Raw genomic sequence first — 21,735 nt, 5'->3', positions numbered from 1 at the left:
ATGAGGATCCTCTGAATTTTATTTGCAGCCTCCTTTTGGATTGTGCAAGTGTTTTTTCATTAGCATATCAACAAAGTTCGCCAAGATGGCTTTCCCTAAAAAGAATTGAATTGAACCTGTGTTCTATACTATACGGTTTCGTGCTCTGTTTTTACTGCTAATAGAAACTCAAAACTTAGCCGACGCTCCCGACGCAAGAAAAATGAAAGCTTGGCAGATGATGCTTTGTGTCGTCGGTCGGAGACATAATACGTACGACAAGTCGTTCGTCACAAGGGATACAGGATAACCGCGGGAAAATGCACATAGCAGCTTGCCAATACAGATGATCCCTCTGCGCAGGATGCGTCTTGTTAACTGGCATGTTGAATTGCTGATTGTTGCGCCACAGCCCGCAGGCGCGGCGGCGGGCGCGGGCACGACGACGCCGGCCGCCTGCTGATGCCGCCCTGCTGCTGCTAGCTGGTCTGTTTGTTTTTTCTTCTTCTCATGGACAGCTGCGCGATCTTTTTATTCTAAGCGAACGCGCCTGTGGACGGAAGATGCGGATAATCCCTCTGTAGATTTGCACAATTCGACACATACTCATACCTCGTTAGCAGTATTTTTTAGCACATCTCGCCGGCGCTTGCTAAGTTGCTTGCTTGTGGTTACTCGGGCGACCGCTGTCTTCTGCAAATAAATATACCAAAACAAGCAAGAGCCAGGAAGAACATGCACAAAAAGAGACAGAAGAGGGCCAGGAAGATCGTTATAGAATACCAACAGCATTGGAGAAAAAAACGCATTATTCCCTCAATAATTCTGTCCCTTATTGTTCACGTTATACTATACAATTGTGATATACCTAGTTGTTGATCATTCATCTGCACCTGTGGCTCCTCCTATCACTCTCATGGGCGCCTAAACAAATATATGTCCGATAAGTCGAACGCCTTCTCTTCTTATGTTTACATTGATGGAGCCAAGTCAAACAAACAATCTAATGTAACTCTACAACCCCTTGCAACCCTTGGCTAATGGCAAAAGTCACGTACTCACGTGCCGTCATGTCTCCTCTCTTTTCTTAATTGGCAGCGTCTTCAATTGCCATGTCAGTGCCGGCATGCTTTTGCTACGACAAAATCAAGGCAACTTGAAATCACCGAAACTTTCGTCCAGTAATTCAAAAGGATGCATGGAGAAACAGATGAAAATTTGGTCGAGACCCGAGAGCTTTTTTGGTAGCAGCCCGAGGCCGGAGTTCCTGGTCAATGGTAGCATAAAAAGGACTGATCGAGCGGGTTGGAACCAGGCACGTTTCGACCACTGTTTCTTGTTCCACGCGCCACCCCGAGCACCGTTGGATCCTCTGCTTATTTCGTAATCGCCGCTTCTCATCACCCCCCGGACCCTTTGGATCCTCTCTAAAGCATATTACACCTCCGGAGAGGACAGGATCAAGCAATCTGACTTTCGACTTAGCTTAATCACATGGGCGCCTCCTCGACCCAACGAAGCAAGCACCTCCTAGCCCCCAGGGTCAACGCCCCTCGCACGCGCGCCTACAATATATAACCCCATCCGTACTCCTCCATCAGATCAAAGCACAACCTCGCAACCTATCTCCTCTGATCTGAAGCAGAGTTGGAGCCTAAAGCCTGTAAGCTAGCCAGAAAAGCTTAGAAATCAACGCGGCGATGGCACGGCACGGTCTGGCTGCGGCCCTCCTGGTAATGGTGGTCCTCGCCGCCGGTTGCTGCGCGCCGGCGAGCGCCGCGGCGTACCTCTCGAAGCTGCCCGTGGCCCTCGACGTCACCGCCTCCCCCAAGCCCGGCCAAGGTACATAGTCGTATATGCATCCTTTTGCTACGACGCACACGCGTCACGGGCTCGTACGGGCACGCGTGTATTGTCGTCGCGTGCGGTTCCAAGTTCCAACTTTCCAATGGCCAACGGAAGAAACAAAGAATGCTTTTCGAGAAAATCAATATGATACTACTGCAAGAATTATCCTAGTACTTGTAATCCATGTGCTCGAGTTTAATTTGCACTACTGACGGAGTTCAACCCATTTTTGCAGTTCTGCACGGCGGCGAGGACGTGTTCACGGTGACGTGGTCCCTGAACGCGACGCAGCCGGCGGGCGCGGACGCCGCCTACAAGTCCGTCAAGGTGAGCCTTTGCTACGCGCCGGTGAGCCAGAAGGAACGCGAGTGGAGAAAGACCAACGACGACCTGAAGAAGGACAAGACATGCCAGTTCAAGGTCGCCCAGCAGCCCTACGCCGCGGGATCCCAAGGCAAGGTCGAGTACCGCGTCGCCCTCGACATCCCCACGGCCACCTACTACGTGCGCGCCTACGCTCTGGACGCCTCCGGCACGCAGGTCGCCTACGGCCAGACCAAGCTCGCCGACGCCTTCGAGGTCGTCAGCATCACCGGCGTCACCACCTCCATCAAGGTCGCCGCCGGAGTGTTCTCGGCGTTCTCCGTCGTCTCCCTCGCCTTCTTCTTCTTCATCGAGAACCGCAAGAAGAACAACTAGGCCGCCCGCCCGCGCGCGCGACTTCATTTTCTTTCTGTTCTGGTCCTTTACACACACGGTATTGTACGTGTAAGAGTGTTGGTGGTGTAAGTGTTGTACCGACGGATGGATCAACGGCTGCAACTTAACTATAGCAACAGCAATCTATTGCAAGGCATACTCGGAAAATGCATATATAATTCCCTCCCTGTAATTTCGTTCAAGTTGTCGGCTGGAGTAATATAATTCTGTCCTACGAACCTGACCTGTTATCTTCCAAGTTCCAATCCCGTGTGCTGCTGCAATTTTTTCTGCGGAATTCGCCAAGCAGAAAATGAAACGCCGCATGGCTCACGTTTAATTAAGCCAAAAGCCAATTTCAATTTTCAACGAGCGCAACCTCCAACTACCGTCGCAAAACAAATACTCCCTTCGTCCCAAAACATTTAACCTGAATTTGTATAGTATTCCCTCCGACCCATATTACTTGTCTCAAATTTGTCAAATATAGATGTACCTATGTTCTAAAAGCGTCTAAGTACATGTAATATTTCGACAAATAATTCCAACAGGAGAGTACAACATTTTAGGACGGACAGAGTAAAACCATTTTCACTTCGAGAACAGGAGCGCAACGCCGGAGTGTTTAACGACGTCTCAACCCTGACCCCGTTGCTCATCCAGCGGATAAAAGACCAAGGGCGTATCTGGGCCCAGTCCGGCGCGAAGCATGTTGCAAATCTTATACGCATGTGTACCCTTTTTAATATGGCACCCTGTTTTGCTCTTACTTCACACTAAGGTTTTGCTATTTTTTAGCCGACCGAGAAACAACTATTTCTTTGTCGATGATAACAACTTTTTGATTCAGTCATTGAGATTCGTGTAAGATAAATGTAGGTCCGATGGATAAGAAAGTTTTCATTGGATGGCTATGATTGTTGACTGAGAAATAACTATTTCTTAGACGACTGAGAAATAGACACTCCCTTATCAATATTCGTTTAAAAAAAGATTTCACTTCGAGCACTCTAACAAGTATACGAAGGTAAAAATGTGTTGCATCGGCCAGCCGCCCCGGCAACTCTACAGGATCTCCATGATACTCCTCTCTGATTTCTCTCAACACCCACCTTTATAAGTTAGTCGTACTAAACGCTTCCACCCGATAGAAAAAAGGCTTGTGCCCTACCCGCCACCCCGTGCTGGCTCCAGATCGATCTCGTCTCCCGGCCGGCCGGGGAACGATGCCACTACTTCTTCTACGTGTGGTGCTATAGTAGGTCTTCAAAATTAGGGTTTGGTCAACCGGCAACCGAGTTATGGCGGTGATGGCGGCACTGTGTGAGTCAAGAATTAATAAGCATTTCCTGAATCCTCGTCCACCTCATCGATGGCGCTGCCGGTGGCGTTGAGGAGTGCGGGACGGTTGGTCGCTAATCTTCTGGAGTGGTGGATTTAGTTATGTGTTTGTGCTTTGCAGGTCGTCTATGCGTATCGGTTTATCGGTTCCTTTTCCGGTCGATGAGACTCGACTAGCTTCGACCTCATCATGGAGTTAGTGCGGCCAGGTCTTTTCGGATCCGTCTGACCAGATCTGGGATGGCGATCCAACCCTTTTTGTCAATTTCTTCTTCGGGACGGTGTTCTGTTTCTCAGATCACTGTCACTGTAACATCCCAATTTTCAAAACTCTCCATATGCATTGCATTTCATAAGCATCATGCTACCCTTACATTTAACCACATTTAAAAACCCTAAAATTAACCCAGAAAACCCTTTTACAAAAGTACTTTTATTTTAATTTGGCACTTGTTCTTGCTTTTGAATAATTGCATTTTAACCCATGGGGGTTTTGGCATAAAAAGGGATTTAATGCATATATATATAGCTATCCCATAATTTGGCTTTTGAAATTGTTTTGAAAAACAAATTATTTTGATAGTCTAAAACGCCTTAAAAGGCTAATTTTATAGTCAAAGGTATTTTTAAGTATTTTATTTTGAGGGAATTCTTGTCCCAAAAGTTAGATCATATGAAAATATGATTTTACAAATTTTGTTGCAATTTATTTGGAGTGATTTGGAGCTTTGAATCAATTTTGTTGTTCAAAAATAGAAAATAGAAAAAAAATAAAGGAAAAGAAGAAAAAAAAGAAAACCGCGGCCGGCTAACCGACCGAACCGGACCAAACCGGCCCAGCCCCGCGCGCCCGAGCCGCCTGTGCCGCTGACATGCGGGCCCCGCCCGTCATCTTCTCCAACCGCCCGGCCGAAATCTCCGGCCATGACCCGCGAGCACGCCCCCGACTCCGCGCCGTTTCTTCCGTGCACTAGCCCCCTTCCTCAAACCTGTGCGCATCACCCCGAAGCCACCTCTTTAATCTCACTTTTCCCCCAACTCCCACGCTCAATTTCGCCCTCGCTTCGTCGCAATTCCTCGCCGGAGAAAGCTCTCTGCCGCCGCCGTCTCCTCGCCGTCGCCGTCGTCCCGGTGAGCTTTTCGCACGGCCGGCCCCCTCTTCCTTCTCCTCCCTCTCTTGCGCACCGTGTGATGCGGTCGTTTTCTGTTTTGGACCGCCGCAGACCAGAGGCCGTCGCCGCCGCCCGCCGCCCTTCGTCGTCCTTGACGTCGCGTCCGAGCTCCCCGAGCAAAGCCGCGACCACCACCGGGACCGCTTCACCGAGCCGCACCCGTTCCCCTACTTCCCCGAGCCGAACCGCCGCCCGAGTCGCCGCGCCGTCGCCGCCCGAAGCCGCCGCTGCAGTCTTCCTCGTATCCAGCGAACCCTAGCGCCGCCCGGTGAGCCGTCTCCCCTCTCTGTTGTCGGATCTCCATGAACGGCTGAGATTAGAACGCTAACCGAACCGGTACCAGCCAATAGGATAGCGCCACGTGTCCCGTATAAAATTAAAATTTATTACCGACGCAGACCAGATGCCGTCGCTGCCCGAGCCCGTCGCCGCCGGCCGCCGCCCTTCGTCGTCCTTGACGTCGCGTCCGAGCTCCCCGAGCGAAGCCGCGACCGCCGCCGGGACCGCTTCACCGAGCCGCACCCGTTCCCCTACTTCCCCGAGCCGAACCGCCGCCTGAGTCGCCGTGCCGTTGCCGCCCGAAGCCGCCGCTACAGTCTTCCTCGTATCCAGCGAACCCTAGCGCCGCCTGGTGAGCCGTCTCCCCTCTCTGCCGTCGGATCTTCCTGAACGGCTGAGATTAAAACGCTAACCGAACCGGTACCAGCCAATAGGATAGCGCCACGTGTCCCGTATAAAATTAAAATTTATTTCTCGGCCGAATTAAAAAGTAACTTTACAGAAAAGCCCCTGGAACTTCAAATCATCATATCTCTCAAACCGTTTGGCCAAATTTGAAATTCTATACCTTTCTGGAATCCTCACAACCTGAAGAATCTTTTGGCATAGTCTAATTTTAACTTTGAACAAATTTACCAGAAACAATTTACAGAATGCTTAATTATGGTTTAATATTCAAATGAATTATTTCAAACTACTTTTGAGCATGTTAGCTTGCTGAAAAATAATTTGAGTATGTTCTCTGTCCATTAGGACCAGAAGAGAAATTATTTTGTAAATGATATGGCCACACAAATTTAATCCTGCTCCATGCTTTACAAAAATCATATAAGCTTTTAATTAAAGCCCATCCTTGTTTCATACAAAGTAGGTACCTCTTTGTTATTGTATAATCTGTCCAAATCTTTTGTGAAGCTTTTCAAAACAGAAAACTAAACAAGTCACATTTAGAAGCAACCTATGTGTGCATCGTCATGACATATGCATCATAGCATGTTTTTGTATTGAATGGCATGTTTATTGTGTGTGCGCTTTCTTTTATTTTAGATTGTGTGGATTGTGAACCTTGTTGTTGCGAAGAGTGCGAGAACTACCACAACCTTGGACAAGGCAAGTTCACTTTGATCATTTCCAAAATACTTTTACTATGCACTAGTTGTTTTATTAGATGCATTAGGAATATTACTGGTACCTCTATGCTAGCTATAAATCCTAGATAGTATAGTTTACCCTTACCATTACCTTGCTACCAAATTGCCATCGATTGTAGTTGAATGCTAGGCTATGGTAGTATCGTGGGAGAAATTACTACATTATGATATTGTTATGCCTATGGAGAAATGAAATGTTGTACTAGAGTAAGGCAAAACAATTAATTCAATGAACCATCCTGGGTGGGCGGCTTTGAGGATTTTGAGAATTAGCGGCGTCAGGTCCATTTCTATGGGTCCCTCTGAGTCGACTTCCCTTGGATTCGGGAAGGGATCGTCCATGGACGTCTCTCTCGTGGATTCGGGGAGCACCTACGTTGCAACTGTGGAATGCCACCTGGGGTAACCGAGACTGGACTAGTTTCCTATTTAGTAGCTTCCAGTACAACCACAATGCTATATGGGCTCTGGCGAGACAAGAGTAAGTTGTATGAACCTAGACCCGGGGAATTGTACTATAGTAGAATGTGTAGGGGAATTGTACTCTACCCTGAGGACAGCAAGGGATTAACCCGTCGGTTTCTTGTGGGGAATGTGTACAAACTCTCGAGAGCGTCAAAAATAAGTACTTAGCCGTGTCCCCGGTAATGGACAAATTTTGAGCAACTGGATGTGGAGCTGTAAGGAAAGTCTCACTTATTCTAATTTCCAAATAAAATGAACGGTTTGAACTTGGGTTTAGGAGCATTGATGTGTCTACTCAATATCCTTAGTTTAATAGGAGCATGGGTGTGTCTACCCCACGTCCAATAGTGATAAAATTCTATTTGATTAAAAAATAGGACAATACAACTAAGTTTTTATGCAAATAGCCTTGAACCCCAATTTGTCACAATATGCATATACTTAGTAGGTTCTGATATAACTCTTAGTGATCTTGCCAATACATTCAATGTATTGACCCTAGTGGCTGCATCGTTTAATGATGCAGGAAGCTTCGACGAAGAGTAAGAGTACGTTCTGCTTGTTTGGGTTACGGGCCTATATTCCAACACGCTCTCACCGTGGTGTTGATGTAGCCCTTGTATCTTCCGTTTTCCGCTATTGAACAATTGTTTTATTTCCAGCTAACCCATGAGGTTATGCGAGTTTGTAAGTACTTTTAAATTCTTGATGATGCGTTGTAATATTGAGACCTTTGTTCTATGATATTACATCTTGAAACTGTGTGTGCTAGTGAGTCGATTCAGGGACTAGCACTAAAAGCACAGAGATCGAACCCGCGTACGGGGGCGGTCGCTTCAGTCACCAACCTGTTCTGGTTCTGACCGGCGACTTCCCGGCTGCTACGTCAACAACGGTTTCCTATCTCCGTCGTGGTTCGGAGGTCTAGAAGCAACATCGAGCTTCGCTCGCGGCTCGCCACCTGCGAGTGCAGGAGGAAGACAGCGACGTTTGCCTACAAAAACTTGCATGTAATTTTTTTTTACTTTAAAGAAGATGGTTCTAATATATAGCCTTGGCCTTCTCGCAAAAAAAAAAACACCCACCTTTATCTTTTTGTCGTTTATATGATGGCTTTTCAGTATCAGATTCATGTTTTTAATCATGGGTGGCACAGAGATTGATTAACATAAAATTCTATGATATCGTAATAGTTCAGATACGGGCCAACAGAAGATCAGAGGATAAGACAAGTAGTGATGCGTTGGGCTGGTAGATTATATAGACCAAGTCATGTTGTAGTTCTCACTTTCTTTTCTTTTGTCCGCTAATTTCAACTAATGGTGTATTATTTAAAATATAATTTAAAAAGTATTGGGTGAGGCTTTTGATATGTTCGTGGTCGGGCTTGTCATTCAATTTTCTCACCTCCGTGGGGTGAGTTGTTGATCGTATAGCGAGGTCGAGCAGAGGGCGACTAGCCTGAGGTGGCGCGATGTTCTTGGGCGATATAAGAACCACCTTGAACTATATGAGTGATTCAGGTAGCCCACTTCACTGTAAAACTATTAAAATTTACTGTCACGTTACCTTCTAATCCATGTCAGCTGCCAATCTAGCATATTCTAAGAAAAATTGAGAAAATAGAAAAAATATGTCCTTAGTCTATCAAATTCAGTGGGCAAACAGATCATTAGAAAATGACATAGTATTAGTTTTTGATTTAATTTTGAATTTAAAATATTTCTTCTAGAATTTTATGATTTTTGTACAGAAAATCATAATTATTATCCTGAGTAAATCATTCAAGTTTTATCTCATTCTAGCAAAGGATTGAGTAGAAAATGACATTGACACGAATTTTTGATTTAAACAGACCAACTATGGATTATAGATACTAAAGATATACTTCCTCCGTTTCATAATTCTTATCGAAATATTACATGTATATAGACGTTTTTTTTAATAGATACATTCATTTTTGAGCAAATTTAAGACAAGAATTATGAAACGGCGGGAGTATAAACCTAAAATTATTTGAAATCATGTTGGCTAAAAGAATAACAAATTAAGTACTACTCGTATTGAAAGGCGATTGCAGTCGCCGCTTCTCACCACCCCCGGCCGGATCCCCTCCCTTGAGACCAAACCAGAGCTCCGGAGAAGACAAAACCCGGAACGAATTCCGTCATGCAAGATGTGACTTCGGGCCACCTAAACCAGCTCCGATGATTAGATTAATCAGACGGGCACCTCCTCGGCCCCACGAAGCAATGGCACCTATTGCTCCTGCTCCTCGCTCAAGGTCAAACACCCATGGGGCGCGCGCCCCGCCGGTATATGCGTGTATAAAAACCCATCCGTACCATACTCATCCATCTGGACCATCTCCCACAGTCAAACCGAAGCAAAGCAAAGCAACCTCGATCCCCAGCTCTCTTTCTCTCCGTTTCCTCCTCCGATCAAGCAGCCAAGCACCAGGAGTGCGAGCGCAGGGATGGCACGGCACGGTCTGGTCACGGCACTTCTGCTGGTGGTCCTCGCCGCCGGCTGCGGCGCGCCGGCGGGCGCCGCGGCGTACCTCTCCAAGCTGCCCGTGGCCCTCGACGTCACCGCCTCCCCCAAGCCCGGCCAAGGTACGTCGTGAGAGGCTACTGCTTACACTATAAATCTGTTCATTTTCTCCCCCTTGTACTAACACGCATGGCAAACTCGAGCAGTTCTGCACGGCGGCGAGGACGTGTTCACGGTGACGTGGTCCCTGAACGCGACGCAGCCGGCGGGCGCGGACGCCGCCTACAAGTCCGTCAAGGTGAGCCTTTGCTACGCGCCGGTGAGCCAGAAGGAACGCGAGTGGAGAAAGACCAACGACGACCTGAAGAAGGACAAGACATGCCAGTTCAAGGTCGCCCAGCAGCCCTACGCCGCGGGATCCCAAGGCAAGGTCGAGTACCGCGTCGCCCTCGACATCCCCACGGCCACCTACTACGTGCGCGCCTACGCTCTGGACGCCTCCGGCACGCAGGTCGCCTACGGCCAGACCAAGCTCGCCGACGCCTTCGAGGTCGTCAGCATCACCGGCGTCACCACCTCCATCAAGGTCGCCGCCGGAGTGTTCTCGGCGTTCTCCGTCGTCTCCCTCGCCTTCTTCTTCTTCATCGAGAACCGCAAGAAGAACAACTAGGCCGCCCGCCCGAGATGGATTGATAATGCAACTTGCCAAGGTGTTCGTCCGCGCGTGCGCGACTTCCGGCCGGCGGTCTTTAATTTACGGCAGTAATACTAGACGAGACTGTACACGTAAATGTTTGTTTTTGCTTTTGCGCCGACGCATCCATGGGTGCCGCGACGACTACCTTTGATGTATCTCTCCTCCTGCCTTTTTTGTTGTGGATGTGTAATGAAAATTTTGAAATAACTGGGCTGCGACAAGTTTGTCTTGCCTGATTCCTGCCCTGATGTCTGATGTCTCGAGTGCATTTCTTTCCGATGTGTAGCGGTCTAGGGATATCACTACTCTTGTTTTCTGTTCTGTACGTACATACATTTTCTCACAGTTGGACACTGACTATGTGGAATATACCTGATGCATATGTATGTAGTGATTTGCATGTTCTAACAAAAATATTACCAAATTTCGTGGATTTGTATAAAAATCTATACAAATCCAAATCACTTATTTTGAAACGGAAGGAGTACGTTAAATATCCGATTTCTCCAATTGGTCGGCCAGATGGACGGAGGTCATCAGCCTATCGCCCCAAATCCCCTTTCAATATCAAAGAAACAGCATCATCCTTGCAAAAGTTGTACAAACAAAAATGGACAAGTATGTCACGGAGATAAGGTCGAATGCTTTCTTCACTTCAAAATTTAAATGTTTTAAATTTTGTCGTGAATGGTTTCGTGCTGAGGTTCTAGCGCTATGGCAGCTCTGGCATAAACTATTTATCGTTTTAATATTATACACGAGACAAAAGTCACATCAAACATATCGGAAAATTTTGTAGTTTAGAAGTACTAGTATTATATTTCCATAAGCACCATATTTCAATTATGGAAACCATCGAAGTAGCATTACAATATATATTTTTATCTTTGTAAATTTTAAAATAATCGTACGATTTTTTTTAAAATTATTATACATATGGAATATTGAGCTATTGCTAGTTAAAAACTAAGTCAAATCGTGGAGCTATTTGGAGTTAAATCGCTAGTATAGGGGGGACATTCCTATGTCGCTTGACGCTTGCAAGATTCATGGGGTCATATTTCGAACCTTGCAAGATTCATGGGGTCGCTTAAGCTATAAGGAAATTACAACGAGCTATTTCGAACCTTGCAAGATTCATGGGATTATTTGGTCCGAATTTACGGACGACATGACAGCAATAGTAGGTACCTGTATCCATCTCAGAGTCAACTTTGTGAACAAGTGCACGTATCAGATACTCCTTCATGCGTAACGGAAGGCCAGGAGACGCCAATACTACGTTGTTTCCTAGCGGCTATGAGGGGACAGCAAGGAGCTAACCACCAACTAATTTATTCAGCTTCACACCTTGATTGAAGGTCGGATTAACAATGTCAACGCAGCAGGAAGTTTATTAGTTGCTGGTGGATCGAGATGGATATGCTGACATGACGATGAGTTGTACACTACTCCTTGAAAATGGTTCATGATTGTCAAATGAGCTTCTTCTTTAAGGCACAGCAAGAGTAGACTTAGGTTTGCCTCTCGAGATATTTGCAGCATGATTGAGCTTCACATGTTTGTTCCATGTGCAAAACCATGTAAATCGTCGACCATTCTACATTCACCGGTGCACACGAGTTCCGTGTCCCAATGGGTATTATTGACTCGTACGAGCACTTATCACGCAAGTATTGTTTATGGACGAGCACTTATCATCTACTCTTATAAAAATAGATATCGCCTACCAAAGCACATGGAACCGTAGTACACGATGTATCATGCCAGACAGCACAGCTAGAGATTTATTCTGTTACGAGAGTCCTTTCATTGTTCAGAGCAAAAGCCTCCGCATCTCAAAACAGAACAAAGTAATCCTTGGGAAAATAACAAGAATCTTAAACATGGTTATGCATGAAGAACAATAGTTAGTGTATCAAAGGTTGGTTACACTTGTTTCGACATGGAAGAGGGGAAAATAGATAATGAGAAGAAAAATAAACACAGGTGCCACCTTACAGGCTTATAGGTGGTGATAAATTTAGCTTGGACTATTATTTGTCCATGATCTTCTCCACTCTTCCAAGCAAACAAAATTGGAGTCAAGCAGAAATAAAATCGTTAACATTTTATTTGCCCAATTGTTTAACCTACAGAAAAAACGAACGAAGAAATGAAGTGCCCAAAGCCAGCGCTTCACCATCTCTGCCCTGTTGGCATCCTGAAAAGCAAGTGGATAAATAGTTTAAGGTGCCAATAACTAAACATTGCATACAGAGACTGATGCACAAGGAATGTAATGCTAATATCAAAGAATATAAATTATAAGAATGTCAAAATAATGACGGAAATCCAGACTTAAACGGACATCATCTAGACTGGAAAAACAACTACGCTTACCAGTACAGATTAGACACGGACTGTCTCAAAAGCATAAAATGTATATGGTTTACCGTAATCACTAGCCAAAAAAGTAACAAAAAAATTTATGTGCATATTCAAGTGTCTAAGCAATGGAGTATGAAGTTCTGTTGTGTTCATATTTGGACAGCAAACATAACACCACCAAGCACAGCACAAGGAAAAAACTAACCTGTCTGAACTTCTGTTGCCAACAAAAGAACTTCTCTCTCTGCTCCCCTGAAATCCCCATCTTTCTTCCATTGGTTTTGGATGTTGCTCTATACCCCCATGGGACCGTGGCCTTCCCATTGAATCTGTAACTTGAGCTGCCTCGGCTAAATTAGTTGGTGCTGGTGCGGCAACCCTGCCAGCTCCAGAACCAGGTCTTTGCCCAAACCGAATCTTATCATCCAACTCCGTTGTGAGTAGCTCTAGATCCCTTTGCATCTGAGATATCTTCTCAGACAAACGATTTGCATGTTCGTCATTATTATTTCCTTCAGTTTCTTTTAGGTCCACCTTAAGTAGGTTGATCTCTTCTTTCAACACCCTCTCTTCATTTGTCTCTGGCCTGAAATAATCAAGTCCATGTACTTGTATTGAAGTCAAATGGCACATACACAGGAAACACGGCACTGCAGCGATATAACCACATGTCCATATTATGCGATACGTTGACAAATACAAGAAAACTTAAATTTTAACAAGCCACACTTGATCCCGTAGGCGTGATGTACTGATTTTAAAGCACAACAACTGGAAGACACCACCCCGAACCTACAGGAATAAATTTCAGTGGGAAGACCCAGGTGCATGTATATTTATTTTGAAAAGATTAAAAATCAATTTACTTAAGTGAAACATCTTGAGTACTCTATTTTAGCCAAGGCCTAGATATAACGGGTCACCCAAACCCACTGCTATTTGTCTATCCGTTAATTAATTCAAAGCATAATGGTAATTGACAAGTAGACAGGCGGGTTAAGTTTCTAAAGGTTGGTTAAGTTTTAAGCTACCCTGAAAAAAAAAGTCTGAGCTGGTGAAGGTTCATTTTCTCTAACTACCTTATCAAGTGTTAACTTTGATCAGCTGTGCAAAATATTCATTTATTAATCCTTCTGAATACCAAAGCAATATTCTATCTATGCTACCAATCATTGATAGATTATGAAGTCAGATATGAGAAAGTTGGCGCTCAGTGGAACACAGCAAAGCATTGTGTCTATTAAAAAAGGGCTGATGTTATCTTCATTTGACATCTTGAGATGACTACTCAATGGTATATTCTGAAGGTGTCAAAATTTACTCGAGGCCCTCTAGAACTAACCTGAATGTCAGGATATATTGACAGAGGAGCAATGAGTACTCCAAAAGATACAAAGAGAACTCCCAATATGAGCAATTGATTTAATGGCAATCCTAGACAAAGGAATGATATGCGGTAGCTTTTCCAGTAGACTAACTAATGTCAGCAGAAGCAGTGCAATAAGTAACTGAAATCTTGTCCATGGTTAACAAATCCAGACTTATCAATATCAAAGTATTGCTAACAATGAACTCATCAGATATGATGAAAAAACTGGTGCGAACAGCATAATTTTCTCTATAATAAATTTTAGGACTAAAAGCGGGTGGTACACAGCAGCCATACAAAACTGCCAGTATTGAAAGCAAAGATTTATTCAAAATGGACGGATAATAGACACTGAGAAAAACCAAGACAGACTGGGTAGTATTAGGTTTCCAATAAAATTATAAGTTTATAACCACTCAAGATATAGGTCAACTGGACAACTAATGAGGTGATCCAGTCAATTAAGATCATTGTGCCATCCAAAGCAAAGATACATGATCAAGTTGTCAAAAACATGCACAAGTATTCAAGTTTGTGTGTCAGAAGAAAAATACGGTGTGAGAAACACAGGAAAATACCACCTGGAGGAGAATCCCTGACTTGTATTACTAATGATAGAAAAAGTAACAAAGCACATAGAAGAGTACAAATTTTCCCTCTGATTTGAAGAAACTACAAAGATAACATAGCACCGAGTACCAACTAAGATGAACACTTCTTGAAACAACTTTCTTTGAGGTTTCCACATGCTTCTCCTGGGCCTGATCAAGAAAACGTGAACCGAGAGCCTGGAGAGATTATTTGGATGATAGTGGCACGGGCGGTAGCATTGCTTGTCAGGTCCCTCAAGGCAGTCATCAAGTGGCCTCCACATGACGCTAACAACGGCAAGCGCAGGAATCCACCGGAGCAGCACCAGCCTAGCGGCATGCCAGCATCCATGGAAAAGCAATCGGTTCGAGAAGCCAAAGCGTTCCTCGACAGGCCGTGGTTGAAGTTGAAGACTCAAGACTCACTCTCCCCTGTTCTTGTTTTTTTTCTGGAGCTCTCGTGAACCATGGAATCTCCGACTCAGCCAAACAGTGGCAGGGGAATAGTCTGACCATGTTTTTGAGGCCGATAAAATCTTGCATGTGGCTTCTCTCCCCTGGGTATTATACTCCCGACAACCAAACAAAACCCTTCTAGAGAAGAAACAAAGGGCAACTCCATGGCAGCCAGGCTGAAGATCCTGCAGGCGCTCATCATGGTCCATGGCCATGGACACAAATGGAGGCAACGAGCCCCAAGTCCACTTAAGGAAGAAACCACTATATGGGGATAAAACTAACAGAAAAGAAAGCTAAGACCTACTATATAGCACAAGGGATGCTCCCCCTCACTCAACTCCAATCTCCAGCGAGCAGGTGACGACAGAGGGGATCTGGACAGGGATGATGTGGAAGGCTGTTGTCCTAGGGATGTCCTTAACATGTCTATGATATTTCACTACCCTTTTGCCACATTTACTTCCTCAGCAGAACTTTTTTTTGGAAAAAAATGCATGGTCAGATCTCAGGTCAGATCCAACAAAAAATGATCTGAGAAGGACGCGGCTCCTCTGATGTACAGCTGCTGTCGTGGGGGTGGCTGACGGGTGGCCCCGGCCCCATGTGTCAGCCACAGCACCATACGTCAGGGGATCCTCCTCCGTCTGAGATCCATGAACTTACCCCACATTTCTGTTCATACATCTCCTTGACTTGATGACCTGATCTTAGGGGCTAACTTTTTTTTAATTTAACTAGTGGTGTGACAAGTGGCAGTGTCAATACATGCAAACAAAACAATTTATGACCATAGCATTATTGATTTATTGTGGATGTGAACACCATCCCTCATTATGCATTTCTCACTGATAGCTCAGTAGCTAACAAATACATCGTTGGTCATTTGGTTAAAATTTTCACTGCAAATAACCGGGTCTGAGCTGATAATTTTCACTACAAATAACCAGCTCTAAGCGATAAAGTTCGCACTTCCCACTTCCTCATCTCTTCTGCATATTGTAGAACTTTAGACAGAAGAACAGAACAAACTTTTGAAAGTACAACTGGAAAAGTAAGTTAATCTTGTTGGTTGCTTTAAACGGGAAATAGGCAATGTAGAATTTATCTGATATAGAACACTCATATTGATAAAATGGTTTGAACTATTTACTAGAAAAAAGGAGGCACACTGGCCATTTTATTGAATGCCGAATCGACAAGCTATGCATAAAAAAGCAGTAGAGAAAAGTGGCTAATGGAAGTTTTTGCCAAAAATCTATTATTTAAATTAAGCCCCACTAGCAAAACAAAACCACAGGTCTCGGCTAAACAGAATCCCATGTCTATGGAAGGTCACAGATCTATTAACCTTAGTCGATGTAACATTCACAGGTTAAATGCTGCGAGTGCCCAGTTTGTAATTTAAAGTTTGATATCAAAAGGCAGCTCCATACATGACATACCTATCAATACGACGATGCTCCAACTCAAGGTCAATCTTCCTCCAGTCTTTCCCTTTCTCCTGCAGAATGACCTCCCTTGGCTTTGCATTCCCGAAAGGATTCACCTTTGGCCGTGGCTTTGGTGCCCCTTCAGTTCCCACAGCTGATACTTGTGACCCAGGGCTCCCAGGTCGTGAAGAGTGGGCACTGCCTGGCCTGCTCGATTGCGAGCTGGTGGGACGACTACTCTTCTTCTCATCGATCTCGGTCTCCATCTTCCTCCAGTCTAGCCCTTTCTCCGTAAGCACGTCCTCTCGGGGCCTTGCAGCCCCAAATGGGCTCGGCCTGCTGCGTCCGGCCTCGGCAGGTGGCATCGGGGTGGTCGAGGAGTCACGCTTGGGCGGATCAAGCACAATACGTGGCCTCTCGCGCTCACCATTGTTCGGCTGCGGCGTGGCACGGGACCAGCGGTCGGAGTCGGTCGATGCAGGTGAGTCGCGGAAGCCACCGCCAGAGCCGAGGCTCGGGTAGCGGGAAGCCAGCGGCTTCTTCCCACGCGACCAGTCGCCGTCGTCATCGGCGCGGCCGTCAGCCGCGCCGCCCCCGAGGGATCCGTACCGACTCCGGGGGCCAGAGTCGGCCGGCGACGACGAGAAGGGCTTCTTATTCATCGACCAGTCGCGATCCTCGTCAGCTCGGGACGGCATGTCGAGATCCGACTCCCTGCCAGGCGGCCCGCGACGGCCGTCGTCGTCGAAGCCGCCTCCGCGGCGCTCCCCCGCGCCGCCATACCCGGAGCCGTAGGAGCGGAACCCGCCACCGGTGCGGGAGCGATCGAGCTCGTCCTCGGACCGCTCCCTCGGCCCGGTGGGCAGCATCATCATCTCCGCGGTGGTGAGCCCCTTGGGCTCCGCGGCGGCGGCTGCCCGGCGCGCCGGGGCACCACCGGGGCCGTAAGTGGCGAACTCGGACAGCGAAAGCGTGGTGCCCTTCTTCTTCTTGGACTTGCCGGTCCCGCCCACCGCCGCGACCTCCCGGAGGCTGGGGAAGCTGGCGGCGGGGGGCTCGGGGGCAGGGAGGGCCGCGGCGGTCTCGCGCTCCTCTTCCTCGGCGCGCTCGGCGTCCAGCGCCCATGCGCCGGCGCCGCCGAGGCCGCCCCAGGGCTTTGACATGGGGCGAGGATCTAGGGTTTGGGTGCCGTGACGGGACGGGACGGAGGAGGCGGTGGAGGAATGGAGGAACCGAGGAAGGCGCCTGAGGGGGTTGGGTGCCGAGGCGAGCGTGTAGAGGGCGGGGGGTGGCCGGTGCGGTAAAGCGTGACGTAGCCGAGGACGCACGGGGATAGCGACTGTGCGTGCGAATGCACCGTGGTGGGTGTGGCTTTTTTGCCTTTTTTGTGTGTCCTTTTTGGATTCCCGGGTGCGCCGTAGAAAGGAAGTGGCGGCGACCCATGGACGGTGCTTCCGATTGGCGATTTGCTATGCTTGGACGAGCCTGCCCCGCCATCCAAGCATGGAGCCACGGAGGGTTTGGTTTTTACCGTTAGGCTGAATTTGGGAGAATTAATCAGTTTTTGTCTAACCCGTTTTTTCTGTTTAACTTTTACACTGTACTAGCTGAAATGCCCGTGCGTTGCAACAGAATAACAAAATAAAATGATACATTCAAAAACATGTATCAAAACATCTCTTTGCTCTTATTTAACGATCATCAAATATCCCTTTAAAAAAGGTTTTTTCTGAAGATTGTGTCTCTATACTCTAGTCTCTCAAAATAGAACAACACATTTCCTTCTGAAAATTATGTAACATCACCCGGTCAAAAAAGTTTTGAGATGGAATCACTTAATTTTTTTAGTTCTCTCCACTATCTCACTTCAGCCGTTAAAACAAAGAGTTAGAAGGGGCAACAAATTTATGTTTTGATAGCTGGATGTTCGTTTATGAGTATAGACATTTGATTATTTTGTTGAGTATGACTATTCTGATTTTCCTGATTTTCTGAAGGAGCTTATCAATATTAAATTAAATCAAGCCTAATTAATAAACTGGCAGTGCATGTGTAATTCTTTTTCCAATTATTTGCTCGAGTTGTTCGGCGGATCTGGCTTGTGGGCAGTTCAGACGACTTGACACCGTTGGCTTCTCGGCTATCTGTCTGCTCGTAGTCATGTCTTTGCGTAGCGGCTAGAGTCTGTCTTATATGGCCGGCAAGTATTAAATGTGGCAACTCGCTCGCGGATATCTGACCCAAATGGGTAAGATATGGGTCGACGTTTACGCCCATGGGTATACCAGATGTATCGCCCGATTAGTCATGGATAGAGTATGGGTATAGATTTATACCCATGGATACCCGATGGGTTGCCCAGTTAATATTTTAATTAAATAAATATTATTTTTATTATATAATATGTGGACTCTTTGATTTTTTTTAGCGAAATGTGAATTCTTTGATGCAATAAGGATTAATGGATGAACCCTGTTGAAAAATAAATAAATAAATAAAGACCAAGTGCAAAATTGGCCAAGTAGCCCTCACTCGATGACCCATCAACTTGGCCTGTTTGGCCATCTCTCTCGCTCTGTCACGCTCACAGAAGAGAGGTATTGAGGCGCCTTCTCCCATCTCCAATTCTACACTCGGCCATCATCTCTCATTCTCTCTACTAAGTCCTAGGCGCCGCCATCATTCTCTCTCGCAGTTTGTCTCATCAGCTTCTTCTAACAATTCTTCGCCATCTCCTCACGCAATTTTGCCCTAGGAAGAGACGGTCGTGGCTGGGAAACGGAAGAGGGGACCAGCCATGGCCGCGCCTGGGAGACAGAGGGGACGGCCGTGGTTTCGATTCCTTGCCCGATGGGTGCCCGATCGGATCTTATCTGCCGACTCCCGTAGTGTTTCGGCGGAGCGATCTTTTTCTCGTCAGATTCGAAGTTGTTGCCCGACTCTCGTAACGATCCCGCTGGCGATGGATTCCCTCGCGGAGTTCCAGTCCAATTCGGTGCAGGTAACGGGCCAGCCGGCTTAATAGGCCTAATATACATGCATCTTAGTGGACCCACAAATTTCTTGATAAGTTTGACAGACGACGGTGAAGGGAGAAACAGTCCGTATTTTTTTAGATAGGTATAGATTCATTTAGCAACCACAAACTAAGGCTAGTATTTGTTTCTTAATTTACGGTTGATGGTGATGGTGTATATTTTTCTCGGCATATTTTGAAAATTAGTGTTTTGAAATTTAATTTAATCTCTTATTTGAAAAAATAGGATTTCTCGAATGTAATATAGTTGTTCTTATTTTTACGTGCAGACAGTTAACACATAAGCCGTGCCGCTTGACAAGCTGGAGTTGTTAGCGTCAGAAAAAAAAAAGTTGCTACTTAGGTAAGTAGTCACTGTTATGACTATGACTAAAGTTGACACCGCGACATGTTGCACGATCCTAGCCACACTTTTCCCGAGCATTCGCTCCAGCCTCCAGAAGACGAGAGGGCAGAAGTTCTGTCTTTATAAATTTTTCAAAAACAGACCCAAGTGAAAACAGAAAGAGAACAATACATTTTTATTGGGTTAAAACTAAAACAAGATAGTCAATTACGCAGTAACGCATGGTACTTCGCTTCAGTACTGCTTAAACTGAGTGTAACGTTTGTGTGCATCATGGTAGTTAGCTCATTGTGGAGCATGGCTTTTCTATGTCTTTTTATGCTTTCCGTTAAGTCGATTGCTAAAATCCATTACTCGTGAAACTGCTAGTTCAGTGGCGTTAATTTAGTGACATTCAACACCATAGAGCCTATTTTGGAACAAAGAAATGAAATTTGGTTAGATTTTTACACTGTGAATACATTTAGCTTAACTTTAAGAAGAGGGTTATTTCCATCTATAGTGGAATACGGTCCTCCCAGTCCACTTCCTCCTCTGCAGTTCAGCTCTGCTGAGAATCCAGGCATTGTTGCTACAGAAGCCAGGACCCACGGCCTGAAAGGCACGGCCGCCGTCAGTGGGACGGGTAAAAGCAGCGGTGTTCGGCTTGACAGCGGCGGCCACGGCTGACGGTGTGACGCGTGGAGCCGTTATGGTCTCACATAAGGGCATCCAGCTCCAGTCTCCGTAGTATTCTCCCTTAACCTCCGTATGTGATTGACGATTTTCTGCCGCTTGCCCTTTTCAAGTCCACGGAAATTTCAGCCCTTTTGGTTACTGGAATAAAGGCAGCATCGTAGAATAATCCTTGCAGGATTAGCTGGAATGAAATTTGTTGATTCCTCGGTCGCAGGCTTGGCAGTTATATAGCCGATGACTGGCTAACTTCTTGGGGGTCAATAACACAAGACAATGGAGAGGAATATAACTTCATTTCGCTGCAATTTGCACTAAAATCACGACAATTACTTAGGAACGGAGAGAGTACTACTAACAGCTCGAGGCATCTGGAAAGAAAATACAGTAGCTCCAGTCGCTGGTGACTTGGTGAGACACTTCATTTCTGCACGATCAAGACGATAGCCAGGTAGGACTATATAACTTAGGTAGTATGTGCTTTGGTCAATGGCAAAGTGAAGTTTTTGCTTCCGGTTGGTGGACGGGTAACTACAGGTACAAGGCCAGCTAAAAAAAAAAGTGGAGACTGCGCGCCAAAGCATCAGTGCTTAGCGATAACGCAGCAGACTTTAACCTTTTCTGAAACTATATGATGCAGCAGGCCAGCAGGGTTGAGATTACTGATAATTTGATGAACTCCAAATGAAAACACTGCATCCTTCTCTTTCTGGTATCCTGGTCAAATTTTCCTTAGATGTTAGAACAGCAAAGATGAGAAGCGATTCCATGGACATCTTCTAGTTACACAAGAAAGTGAACTCCAGACAGTAATCACACTGTATTTCTGCTCAAAAGAGATGTGAATATTTCCTAATTTTTTACCATTTCTGAAACAAGTTCCAAGCTACTTCCTGCAATCCTGCTTTTACTGTGATCATTTGACTCTTCGTAATGCTAGACCAGCTTCCATGGCAGCTGCACGTCATGCTAACATTCAGTGAGGCCAACAGAGTTGGAAGTCGATAAGGTGAGAATCACAAAGAGGTGGAGGCATTAGAACAGAACAAAAAGGAGCAAAAATGCGTAACAAAGCCCGGAGTCAGGGTTGAAAATTGAACCAAACATCTATGATTGGAACACCCACAGGAACACAATGAACAACTCCTGAAGGCAGCCCATCTGCTAGGACACATGCGCAAAGTGGATTAGTCTGCTTGGAAATGCATAGGTTGAGATAACCACCCAAACGGCTAAAATTGCTATACACTGACTTTCAACCAATAATTAAGCAACCCGGTAACAAACCTTACATGAAAAAAGGAATTGAATTGAACCAGATGAGCAGACACATGA

The 21,735-nt window shown here is 45.9% G+C and overlaps 3 protein-coding genes across 4 annotated transcripts; 2 read left to right on the top strand and 1 right to left on the bottom strand.

The window, feature by feature from the left end:
• The first annotated feature begins 1,471 nt into the window (after window positions 1-1,471).
• On the top strand, window positions 1,472-10,372 carry LOC100831058 (high-affinity nitrate transporter-activating protein 2.1). Of its 2 annotated transcripts, XM_003575234.4 has the most exons (3): window positions 1,472-1,821; window positions 2,063-2,526; window positions 10,098-10,372. In XM_003575234.4, the coding sequence occupies exons 1-2, from the start codon at window positions 1,680-1,682 to the stop codon at window positions 2,524-2,526; spliced, it is 606 nt and encodes a 201-aa protein (XP_003575282.1). In that variant the 5' UTR covers window positions 1,472-1,679; the 3' UTR covers window positions 10,098-10,372. The 2 variants fall into 2 exon arrangements, with proteins under 2 accessions (XP_003575282.1, XP_024316214.1); XM_024460446.1 differs by lacking the exon at window positions 10,098-10,372 and having other exon boundaries at window positions 1,474-1,821; window positions 2,063-2,770.
• On the top strand, window positions 9,275-10,364 carry LOC100830754 (high-affinity nitrate transporter-activating protein 2.1). Its single transcript, XM_003575233.4, has 2 exons — window positions 9,275-9,549; window positions 9,634-10,364. Exons 1-2 carry the CDS (start codon window positions 9,411-9,413, stop codon window positions 10,095-10,097), a joined length of 603 nt encoding a protein of 200 aa, XP_003575281.1. The 5' UTR covers window positions 9,275-9,410; the 3' UTR covers window positions 10,098-10,364.
• A 1,612-nt stretch (window positions 10,373-11,984) lies between the features above and the next one.
• LOC100830446 (eukaryotic translation initiation factor 4B1) lies at window positions 11,985-17,683 on the bottom strand. Its single transcript, XM_003575232.4, has 3 exons — window positions 16,355-17,683; window positions 12,700-13,080; window positions 11,985-12,327 (listed from the first exon to the last, which is right to left on the bottom strand). The coding sequence occupies exons 1-3, from the start codon at window positions 17,503-17,505 to the stop codon at window positions 12,303-12,305; spliced, it is 1,557 nt and encodes a 518-aa protein (XP_003575280.1). The 5' UTR covers window positions 17,506-17,683; the 3' UTR covers window positions 11,985-12,302.
• Window positions 17,684-21,735: the final 4,052 nt, after the last annotated feature.

The sequence above is a fragment of the Brachypodium distachyon genome, chromosome 3 (assembly GCF_000005505.3).
Source record: "Brachypodium distachyon strain Bd21 chromosome 3, Brachypodium_distachyon_v3.0, whole genome shotgun sequence".
Classification (NCBI taxonomy): Eukaryota; Viridiplantae; Streptophyta; class Magnoliopsida; order Poales; family Poaceae; genus Brachypodium; species Brachypodium distachyon.
Note: the sequence above shows the minus strand (reverse complement) of the source record. Positions and strands in the feature narration are given on the sequence as shown.

Bases quoted from the DNA above. Each gene is read 5' to 3' on its own strand.
- LOC100831058 (XM_003575234.4), top strand. From the start codon at position 1,680: ATGGCACGGCACGGTCTGGCTGCGGCCCTCCTGGTAATGGTGGTCCTC. The intron at 1,822-2,062 runs GTACATAGTCGT...CCATTTTTGCAG, and splicing joins CTCCCCCAAGCCCGGCCAAG to TTCTGCACGGCGGCGAGGAC.
- LOC100830754 (XM_003575233.4), top strand. From the start codon at position 9,411: ATGGCACGGCACGGTCTGGTCACGGCACTTCTGCTGGTGGTCCTCGCC. The intron at 9,550-9,633 runs GTACGTCGTGAG...AAACTCGAGCAG, and splicing joins CTCCCCCAAGCCCGGCCAAG to TTCTGCACGGCGGCGAGGAC.
- LOC100830446 (XM_003575232.4), bottom strand. From the start codon at position 17,505: ATGTCAAAGCCCTGGGGCGGCCTCGGCGGCGCCGGCGCATGGGCGCTG. The intron at 13,081-16,354 runs GTATGTCATGTA...TGATTATTTCAG, and splicing joins GAGCATCGTCGTATTGATAG to GCCAGAGACAAATGAAGAGA. The intron at 12,328-12,699 runs GTTAGTTTTTTC...CTTGCTTTTCAG, and splicing joins GGCAACAGAAGTTCAGACAG to GATGCCAACAGGGCAGAGAT.